This window comes from Squalius cephalus (genome assembly GCF_949319135.1).
Source record: "Squalius cephalus genome assembly, chromosome: 3".
NCBI classification, from domain to species: Eukaryota; Metazoa; Chordata; class Actinopteri; order Cypriniformes; family Leuciscidae; genus Squalius; species Squalius cephalus.
The window spans coordinates 6,578,436-6,589,732 of NC_137124.1; the positions used below are offsets into that span (position 1 = coordinate 6,578,436).

General features: G+C 38.3%; 1 protein-coding gene across 3 annotated transcripts; it reads right to left on the reverse strand.

Annotated features, from left to right (window-relative positions):
• Positions 1 to 705: 705 nt before the first annotated feature.
• Positions 706 to 9,189, reverse strand: LOC307155401 (natural killer cell receptor 2B4). Of its 3 annotated transcripts, none has more exons than XM_079866003.1 (7): positions 8,734 to 9,189; positions 7,445 to 7,753; positions 6,854 to 7,111; positions 5,207 to 5,311; positions 2,151 to 2,215; positions 1,889 to 1,963; positions 706 to 1,643 (listed from the first exon to the last, which is right to left on the reverse strand). In XM_079866003.1, exons 1-7 carry the CDS (start codon positions 8,789 to 8,791, stop codon positions 1,557 to 1,559), a joined length of 957 nt encoding a protein of 318 aa, XP_079722129.1. In that variant the 5' UTR covers positions 8,792 to 9,189; the 3' UTR covers positions 706 to 1,556. The 3 variants fall into 3 exon arrangements, with proteins under 3 accessions (XP_079722129.1, XP_079722128.1, XP_079722127.1); XM_079866002.1 differs by having other exon boundaries at positions 6,848 to 7,111; XM_079866001.1 differs by having other exon boundaries at positions 6,836 to 7,111.
• Between the last annotated feature and the right edge of the window lie 2,108 nt (positions 9,190 to 11,297).

Genomic DNA, 11,297 nt, shown 5'->3' on the forward strand with positions numbered 1-11,297 from the left:
ATCTTCATCTGTGTTTTGATCATCGTTAGGGTGACCACCCGTCCCGCGTAGCGCGTGCGCGCACAGCGTTTGAAGCCCAATTCATGCGTCCCGCAAATTGAGACCGTGTCACGTATAATCTATGCTTGCTCAAAAAAAAGTTGGTCGCTCTATATCCTCGAGCCCCAAGCAGACAAACGAACATTACTTGACATTTCAGCACGCTATTGTTGCCACACCCACCCCTCAGTTGAACTGCTGACTAGGTTGTTGTCAACTTTTTCGTTGTTGTCATGACAGCGCACGCACGCGCATACCAGACACACTTGGAAGGAAGGAACTTTTAGATGCGCGCTTTCCAATTCGAAAAATTCGAGAAAGAGACTGAGAGGCACCGTCATCATCAATTAAAAAGAGAAGGTGTGGGTACAAGAAAGACTGGGAAAATGAATATTTGTGGCTGAAAGGTGTTGAGGGGGATACCGAGAGGGCTTTTTGTGACCTTTGCAAAACGTCCTTCTCAATCGGACATGGAGGGGAATACGATGTCAATCGTATTTTTTTTAAATACTTTTTTTTTTTACTGTTCCTGTGGTGTTGAGCAACTACAATTCCTGTTAATCCTATAATTTTATATTATAATTTATTTAAAGTGAATAAATTGTAATGAAAAATAAATACAATTAAATAGTAAATCTTAAGTGGAAGTACATCTGTCAATTCATTGAATGTTCAAAATATTATGAATCTTTATTTAGAAAAAAAATACACATTGGTTGGCCTATTCATGAGCATACATCAGCAATTACTCATGTTTAGGGGAATAGGGCATTATTACCATGTAAGGTGGTATGTGCTAGAAATGGGTAAACCACTATCAGTGAGTCTGCCCGTGGGGTGGGGGCACCGCCGCGCCAGGCAGTGTCCCACATTGTCCCTCAGAAACATACCCCTTGTCCCCCCTTGGGCTTATTAGCAGGTGGTCACCCTAATCATCGTCCTGAATCTGATCTGGATGTAAAAACATGATTTTCAAAATGTTGCTTTTTTATGAAACATACACACATTCAAGTGTTGATAAAAAAAAAAAGAATGCGTAAAACAAGAATAAAACTTTTTTTTTGTTTAAAAGCTGAGGCTTTGTTCTTTCTTTTGATATATTGCATGTTCAGATATTCATAAAACATGAATTTTTAGTAAAAATTATCAAAAAATGCTGGCGGTGGCTGGCAACTTTTTTCAAAAACTCCGGTGGGGAAAGAGTTAAATTTGAATATTTCACAATATTACAGTTTTTATGGTATTTTTATCAAAATAAATGCATCAAATAAATCCAGCCTTCTTTCAAAAACATAAAAAAAAAAATACAATAAAAAATCATACTGAGCCCAAACTTTTGAATGACAGTGTGCATAATGTAATATTGTGGTGCATTGTGAATTATGCTTTTTACAAAGACAATTCTCTTTCATACAAAAAGTGTTTCAACATGAAATATTTAACACAGTACATTTAATGCGAGACGCTCAAGGTCGACTGGTGCAGAGACGGGAAACAACACATGAACCGTCTGTCACTCACAGGACTTCCTGGTAAGGCGAGGAAGCGCTGGGTCCGACCGCAGGGTGACGCTGGAAGTTGATTTTGTCATACAGGGTTTGAGGCTGCAGAGGGAGTACGAGGACGACGTTACAACATATTACACAGAAATGCTCTGCAACGGTGCGGTCAACCAACGTCTCTAAACATGCAGCTAAGATGTTCATGATCATTACCATATTTGTTTTGCCCACTCTATGCTACTTCAAAGAACAACATGAACTATTGTGTTGTAAAGCAAATGCATATTATAAACCCATTTTATAAGCAAAAAGGATGACAGCAATATTAGATGCATGCAAGTGCTCACCATGTTTTTTGTGACTTTCAGGTCGTCCACCGTTTCATAAATGGACATCCCTTTTGTAACACTTTCAGTTCGTTTCTGTAATATAGATTAAATCTGGTTAGCTGCTAAATGTATATCCACGTTTCTATGCCACAAATTAGGTTTGTATGCATATAAAATAGAAATGCGTACAAGACATGTAGTGATTTAAATGCATCTTGCACATCCACAGGAACCTGAAAAGGCAGATTTCTATGAAATGAAAATGAAATGAGCCGCTCACCTTTGGAATGCCTTCGGTGTTCACGTCTTCATAGACTGTAATACCAGCTTCACTTTCATTTTGTCCTAAAAGTGTGTGAAATCAGCTGTGAGATCATGAATAAAACGCTTTTCATGAAACGGATAGTTCCGCTCCTTGATTCTGATTGGTTGAGCCGCGTTCAAAGTCACTGTAAATTACTCTAACAAACATACAAAATAAATGTTTTTATGGAGTAACTGTTTTGTAAGAACAATAAGCCCTGTGAAGCTAAGGGATGTTTTAGAAACCCTTTCAGAAAGAAAATACTTGTTTCATATATTTATGATAAATATATTAAATAGTTTAAATATTTTGAAAAATACATGCAATCATATTTTGTGTTAATAAATTAAAATATATTGAATAATACAAAATAAATTACCGCTTTTCATATATTGAAAAATGTTTGACAATATTTTTAAATTTTGTTACAGTAGTGTGTATTCACGAGTTACTTGCACTCAATTGAGTTGTTTCTGCAACACCAAGAACTTGCACTGCGTTTACGAGGAAAGTTGTGTTGGTATTACTTCTTATGCAAAATTCACTTTTACATGGTGTTTGAACATAATTGTGTGTCGGCAGTGTGTGAACACAACCACACTAAAGGTAAAAATCCACCCCCTCCTTTTTTTAATCCACATAAATCATAAGCAGTGTCTCAGAACAAGCCGTTTGCAGATTGTAGCGTGTGACGTTACATTTTGTAGGCCCCGCCCACAACTGATGATAGCTCCGCCCTATTAGTGTAGGCCCCACCCACAACTCATGATGGACCCGCCCTATTAGCATAGGCCCCACCCACAACTGCTGATGGACTCCGCCCTATTAGCGTAAGCCCCACCCTCAGTGAGCTGAACACAGCCCGCCACTTTTATCTCCTCGACAGAGCATTTAACAGCAGCATTCAAGTAAGAAAATGTATTCTTATTAAAGCTGCTAAAGTTATTTTAGTCAGAGTGATTTTCTGTTTTTCTTTTGTTGTTTGATTCATATTAACAGCATATCCAGCAGTAGGTACTTTATATTACGCTGCTTTCACTTTAATACACATATCTAATGTACATGTTATTTCTTTACTTGCTGTTTACGTTCACAGACATAACCGACTGTGTTTATGTGACCTTGTGTGTATCTCAATCAATCAATTAAAGCTTTTATTAAGGACACACACGGTCCAAAAACACAAACAATAAAACAGACAAATACAAAAAGAAAATTAATAAGACATGAAAAGAGAACTTAGTTTAGTACTCAGGGGATGCTCCGTCTGACATCCAGCTTTCTGTGCGTGTGCTTCGGGGGTGTGTGTTCAGAAAACCATACATCAGAGGTTTACACTAATATGGCTTTAAAAAACTAATGCACATAATAAACTTTCATGATTACAAAGAACTGCAATCTCATGTGAGCATGACCACGATATAGAGATGATAATCAAACCGATGTTTTAATTTTTGGCCGAGTTTCCAAGGCATGAACTGTAAAGGCTCCTCCCTCTTCTGGACATGGGGGCGGAGCAGCAGCTCATTTGCATTTAAAGAGACATGCAGGAAAACAGCATGTTTTTCCTTCCACTCATTCAACATGGTATAATACATTATCTGTGTGTTATATTGAGGTGAATCTTCACAGACACATTCTGAGGACACATAAGACTTATAAAAAGGGGCATATTAGGTCCCCTTTAAGGGTGCATGTTGAAAACCCGTAAAGTCTAATTGGTCAAACGCAAATTAGTGGAGTTTAAAATACTCAATATTCTGATGCAAATAGTTGCCTCAGTTATTTTTTAGTTAAACCAATGCATTTTTTGGTTTAAGCGGCAGCGGGCGGGTGCGGAATAGAACCTAACTAGAATAGAGCGGGACGGGAAAAAAACAGTCCCGTGCAGACCTCCATTTTAAATTCAACTAATTTGTTTGACCAATTAGACTTTATCCCTTTGAGGATCCTTGTTGAAAACGTGTAGTTCACCCAAAAATGAAAATTACCCCATGATTTACTCACCCTGAAGCCATCCTAGGTGTATATGACACCTATTCTTTCAGACGAACACAATCAGAGTTATATTTAAAAATGTCATGGCTCTTCCAAGCTTTATAATGGCAGTGATCGGCTGTATATTTTTTTCTGTATAAAGTGCATCCATCCGTGATTAAAGTGCTCCACACGGCTCTGGGTTTTTTATAAAGGCTTTCTGCAGTGAAGCGATGCGTACGTGTAAGAAAAATATCCATATTTAAAACTTTATCGACTAAAATAACTAGTTTCAGGCAGACGGCCGTACACAAGTCGACTTACGCCACAAGAGTAACACTTGACGATGTATGACGTAGATGTAGAAGTAGAGTAAGCTTTGAGTCTCTCGCGGTTCAAACAAACAGGGCTGGGCAACAGTGTTCATCATTACTTTGTGCGTCAAGTTGAAGTGTGACTCTTTTGGCGAAAATCGATGCATACGGCCGTCTGTCAGAAGCTAGTTAAAGCCGATAAAGTTTTAAATATGGACATTTTTCTCTTACATGAACGCATCGCTTCGCTTCAGAAGGCCTTTATTGACCCCCCAGAGCAGTGTGGAGCACTTTAATCACGGATGGATGCGCTTTGATGGACTTCCGACATTCACTGCCATTATAAAGCTTGGAAGAGCCAGGACATTTTTTAATATAACTCTGATTGTGTTTGTCTGAAGGAAGGATGTCATATACACATAGGATGGCTTCAGGGTGAGTAAATCATGGGGTGGTTTTCATTCTTGGTTGAACTATGACTTTAAGTAACACCAACACAACTTTCCTCCTAAACGCAGCTCAAATACCTTGTGTAGCAGAAACATAACTCAATTATGTGACAAGATATTAGTGTAACAATGCATCATCACATATTTTTCAATATATTTAAACCATTCAATACACTGATCATAAATATATTGAAATATATTTTTTTTCCGTAGGGGTAAAACCCATTTAGTCTAGTAAACCACGGTTTCTTTGGGCTTATTGCTTTAATAACTTCTGCTGTGTTCAACACACCTGTACGATTCCTCCATTTGCAGAACACGGCGAGGCTTGCACCGAATATGACAAGAGCGACGATACCGACGCCTCCTGCGATCAGCAAATACATCAGATCAAACCCTGCATCACAAGAAACAAATGACTGTTAAATCAGTACCACCGATATTAAAACATGACAGTTATTACAAAACATGTACGATAAAAACTGAGCTCATTATTTGAAGGCGAGAGAAGACCAGGCCTGGGACATTTTACAGTGTGTTTTTGTTACATTTATAGAATGCTGTTATGTTTTGTTTTATCAATAAACTTTATGTTAGAAATTTGTATTTGTTCCTGCCTCTTCCTTTTCCTGAACTGTAACTCTGTTACAATTGTAAATAAACCTGAAAAACAAAAGCTTCAAATACTGTGACAGCATTTACCCAGAACTAATTAACGTTCTGTCAAGATTCTCTCAAAGTTGTGAACAAACGTTCTTCCTTCCAGTATAATGTTAATAAAATGTTTGTTCAAAGTTATCTGGTTTTTAATAATGTTTTCAAAACATTAGCACAAAAATGTTATACTTTTTTTTTTTTTTTTTTACGTTTTAGTTGGATGTTCATCTACCATTTTTTAAATGCTAACATTAATGCAACTCGTTTCAGAATGTTGTGATAGAAATATTTTTTGTAATGGGTATTTTCAACATTAAATGTACAGAGAAACGCAGACTAAGGATGCTCAGGTCAAAGGCCATACTTAACCAAAAAGTGCTTAACACAGTAGAACTAACAGTCATATGACTAGCTCAGATCATTACAAATCAATCACCTGAACAAATCACAGTGAAGAAGACTTGAGTGACATTGATTTTTACTCAACTGTATGATATAAATGTACATGTATCTTTCTGTTCAGGAGATTCACTTGGTTGTTGTGGCCAGTGATCTCTCGGCCGTGAATAAAACATTTTCTACATTTTCTAAAACATTCATTTCTACAAAGAGCAACTTGGGAGTCGTGTCAGGTATTTGCTGCGCAGCTGAGAAACAGATTCTACGCTCAAAAGACCAGCGCAGAGACAGTGATAGTGTTGAAGTCTATAGAGCCGCCCTCGGGGTGAGGCTGTGATACTCTGAGTTAGTATTAATGATCCTCTGTCGGACCAGCGTACACCTGAGAGGGACGGTGAGAGTGTATAGATGCTAAAGACCTGTGTGCTCACGTGTGATTGAGGTAGTGAAAGTAGCTTCTTGATGGGACGCTGTCACCTTACTTCAGGGAAGTGTTGTATTGTATTATATTTTAAGAATTTTATTTTAAGTATTAAGAATTTCCACGACAATGTTTATACATTTAAAAATAACATTACCAAAAATGTTCGCAGAATGATAAAATGGAATGTTTTCTTCGTTCCAACATTCATATAGCCAAGAAAAAAAGAACATTAGAACATTCAATTCAATTCAATTTTTTTTTTTTGCTAGCTTCGTGGGAACATTAGAAAATAGGCCTATTTGTTGTTAGCTGGGTACAGTAGTGACTTTGCTTTAATCACTTCTACAGTTCCTTTTGGTTTCCAAAAATGATGTTTCTTCAGAGTATAACATGTTTAATCACAGAAGTTAAGCAATTCAGTATTTTAATGCAAAACTATACCCGCTGGCACACTTGTACCCTCAGATTTCTCTGTGCACAGTACAGTCTGGATCTTGTGCTTGATGCTGACGGTGTTGTTGGCGGTGCAGGTGAGTGTAGCGCTCTCTGCTGGACGGAGGCTGATGTTCAGGTTCTGTCCAGTCTTGGCCAGATCTCCACTCCAGCTGTAGGAGGGATTCGCATCACCGGACGCCAGACACCGAAGATGAAACACACACATGTTTTTTGACTCCAGCCAGGAATTATTGAGCTCAATCTGTACATCTCTGATGAGATCTGGAGGAGAATAATATACTAAAGTCAATTATATTTACATTTTGAAAATAAACTTTATTTTTGGTGTCTATGTTTCCAAGAAGAACCTTTCATATCTATTGTACAAATGTGGAAAATAGTTCTTTACACTAGAACTGTTCACTGGAAGATTCTTCTATGACATCACTATGCAAATTCCCTCTTTGAATCATTAATGTTAAAGGTGTTCGGTTTCCTTCATAAAGGAACTATTTAACTTCAGCTAAATGATAGACTTATTTAACTCCAGTTATTGAGTGTTTATGTGTGTTTACATTAACAGCACTGACAGGATGAATATCAAGTTAAACTCACCATGAACACGCAGCTCAATGACTTTTGTTGGAATTTGACCAGATTTTCCTAATGCAACAATAGAGAAGCTTCCAGAATCCTGGAGTTTCAGGTCTTCTATTGTTATACTAATATTGTCCTTATACATATTTAACCTTTCATGAAATAATGGAGGATCCAACCGTTTGATCTGATTGTTCTCATACTCAGCGAATTCAGCTCCATTATATTTCCACTTTACTTCAAGACCTTCTTTTGTATAATTAGCTATTAAATCCAGCGAGTCTCCGACAGCTTTGTGCACCTGAACATCTGGATCAGCTTGTGACTCTACAACACACAACAAACAACTCTGGTTACAAATCATCACAAAATCATGCCATATTTTTCACATTCAACATAAGATAATTAGTTTGGCAACAACATCATCAGAACCAATGAGAAAAAGGGAACAGAGATTACAAATATTAAATAAACCATCAAAAGAAGCTCACGGCATTTGAGGTGAGGGTTTATCATCACAGACCATCTCACACTTCTCACGAATTCACTCTTATCTTCTCAAGAACTTCAGCACAACAAAGTCAGGCTGAAGAACAACTTTATTCCCACCGGATATCTGAATTTCAGACTCTAGCTCATGGCCTGTAATGGTTTGTAATGTATATTTGCACAATGACTCATGATCTGCATTTTCGGCTCATCGTTTCGGGTGTCCATTCTCGCTCAATAAAGGAAGTGTTTCGCATCCCCTCCTCCACCCACCATCACCTCAACAGTGCCACTTGTTTATGTAGCACATTTGAAAAATATATATTCTTCCATAGCAATGAATGACAAGTGAACTTAAAACCCAGCAATAACAAACATTTTTCATTAATGCTGGTTGCAACAGAATAACGGTCAGTAACATTTGGCCACTTTCTGTAAGATAAGATCGAGGTTTCCTGAGTCGCACGTTTCTTTTTTCTCACCGATGAAACACAGATAAGACTTAAACTCAACATGCATGATCATTTGCGTCTAAATAAGCGTAAAATACATTTCAGCTTAAATAAAATCCTTTAAAAATCCATTGCGTTAAACATTCAGTAACATAATAAATACACAGTTAATTCAAGTTACTATGTCAAACAGATTTACACACATATACAAACATAAACATATGCGCCCAAGATGTACACATATGTGTCTGTAAATGTAACCAAGAGCAGTTTTTCAGATGCGTATCCTATACACACCAAACACAAATAAGGAAGTGTCTTACAGCCTGTTGAGACATTAACTGAGATGTTTCTGAAGATACTCACCCTGGAGAAGGAAAAGCAGGAGAACTGCTAAAACTCTTGACTCTTGAAAGATGTTCATGTCCGGACGTTTAGACGACAGACTGAGGCATCAGAGAAAGAGCGAAGAGAAAGAAGAGAGAAAACGACTTCCTCACACCGACCGCTTCGAGCCTCTCAGTTTGTGTACATTTACTCGCTGTCCTTCTGACACAAACAAGTGTCAAACGCAAATGCCAACACACAAAAGGACCTGAGAGACGCCTCCTGAAAGATGCGCTTGAGCTTCAGGGGCTTTGCGGTCTCTATATCTGTTTGCACCTCCCACTCGCTCACCAGAGTTTAGTGCATGAACACCAGTTTCACCCAGCAGCACTGCTGTATATGGAGGTGAACTGAAGCGCAACATGCATTACTGTAATGTGCAAAAGTGCTGGCACCTCAACAGGGAGCGAAAGTGAAGTGAAATTCCAGTCGGAATAAGGAAGTTATAAAAAAAAAAAAAAAAAAGACTCACTTTGTCAAAGGTGCTTTGCGTTGCTGTATCTGTTTGAGTAAAACAGCTTAATTTGCTTATGTGAAAGAATAATATTTGCACTTTGCATTTTCGATTGGTCCACATCAAGCTGGTGAACCACAAACTAACCTCAGCCACACCATAGACAAGCGACTTGTGCCATTTACCCAGCGTCTTACTCGTCTTTTCCAAAAGAGAAGGCATGCAAATTGTACATTCTTCGATTGAATGTAGCCTATAGAGAATGTACAAAGAGTACAGAGTTAAATGCATACTGTCAAAGACACACCCTTTGTTGTTTACACAGCCATATTTCAGGCTGTGCGGGACATTGCAGAGCATCTGAACTGAGGAAGTGAAACTCACATCGGCAGAGGTTTTAGTTCTAATGGAAAGTATTACTCAGATGGTCAGCAGAAGAGACAGGAAAACTCATTTACTGGAAACAGGTTTCAGCACAAAAACATGCAACGCTATTGCATCTCACTCTATAACTGTCCATCCGTGTTTTTCAGGAAAAAGAGGAGGAGGAGGAGGAGGAGGAGGAGGAGGAGGAGGAGAAGTCAAAAGCGTGCACCTGATGTGGCCACTTCGCCATCTTGTGATGTGACAATGTGCAAGATTTAACAACTTAGTGGTGGGTGGGACTTTTGTGGACACCAGCACACAATGTGGTGATGAAATGGCAAAATGAAATGGCAGACAAAATAACAAAAGAACAGTACTAAAAGTAATCACATTGATTTTACAGTTAACATCAGAAACATCAGAAATCAAGATCATTATTAAAAAGAGATTGAAGAAAAGATGGCAAAGGTGATGGGAAGAAACAATAAAAGGGCAATGGTTTCGCAGGATTCAAAGGGAAGTGGGAGAAATGAGGTATAACTACAGGAAGGAGTAGGAGGGACGAGATAATAATTAGGCTTAGGTAAACATTACACAGGGAAATGTGATTTCTGTGGGCAGGAAGAGTAAGTAGAACATGATGATTGTCAGAAATATGAAAGAGACAGAAGACATTGATCCAAAAATTGGACGGAGGAAGATACGCTTTGATTTAATAGATCTTCTGTGGAAAGAGTCAAAATATATGAGCTATAATTTATTGTTTCAAAATCTTAGAGAAACTCATTTAAAAGGATAAAGATTTTATTTTTTTTAACAATGAATAGACATTATGGTCCACTCTCCATGCCAGTTGGTGGCGGTAATACACCAATACAGTGTTTACCAACCGCCAATAAATCCTAGAAGAAGAACTTACTGGTGAAAAAAAAACACACACACCAACATACAATTAAGTAACTGTTTATAAGCGTGAACAGCTATTTTTTTCCCATTAAAGGGACACTCCACCATTTAGGGATTATTCACCGTCTTTCCTACATTTAGATAGGTTTTTTGAGACAAACGCATTTTTGTCTCAGTGCATGCGTTGTTTTAGTTTGGCAGCACCACTGATAGCGTAGCTTAGCATAATGAATGGAATCCTTTGTTGCCAGCTAGCATGTCATTTTTCCTACAGTAGACATAGTGAATGGCGATGAACATGCCGGATTTTGTGAGAGACGAGGAGGGTGACTTCTCAGACAGTCAAGAGCCAGAACCATACCTCTATGAACCAGAGTTTTCAGAAGAGGAGCTGCGTGCGACAGGAGGAGGAGGTTGCGATCGCTCAACAGCCTGAGGACGTGAGGATGAGAGTCAACATGAACTGGTGGTGAGTGTGATATCTCTGTGCCCAAGTTGCAGTGCTTCGCCTGTGCTTCACCCCAATATAGTCCCAAGTCAATATCTGCCTAGGAAATCGCCTAGTCTTAATCTGCATCGCTATTTGTACTCGTTGTGAATACGCAGGCCACAAGAAGTAATTGTTTTTTTGTATTTTTTTTATTTTTTATCACTTTTACTCATGACATGCTAGCTGGCAACAAAGGATTCCATTCATTGTGCTAAGCTAAGCTAGCGCTGACCCTGTCAAACTAAAACAATGCATGAGACAAAAATGCGTTTGCCCACCTATATAAATGTAGGAAAGACGGTGAATAAGCCCTATTTCAAAAAACGG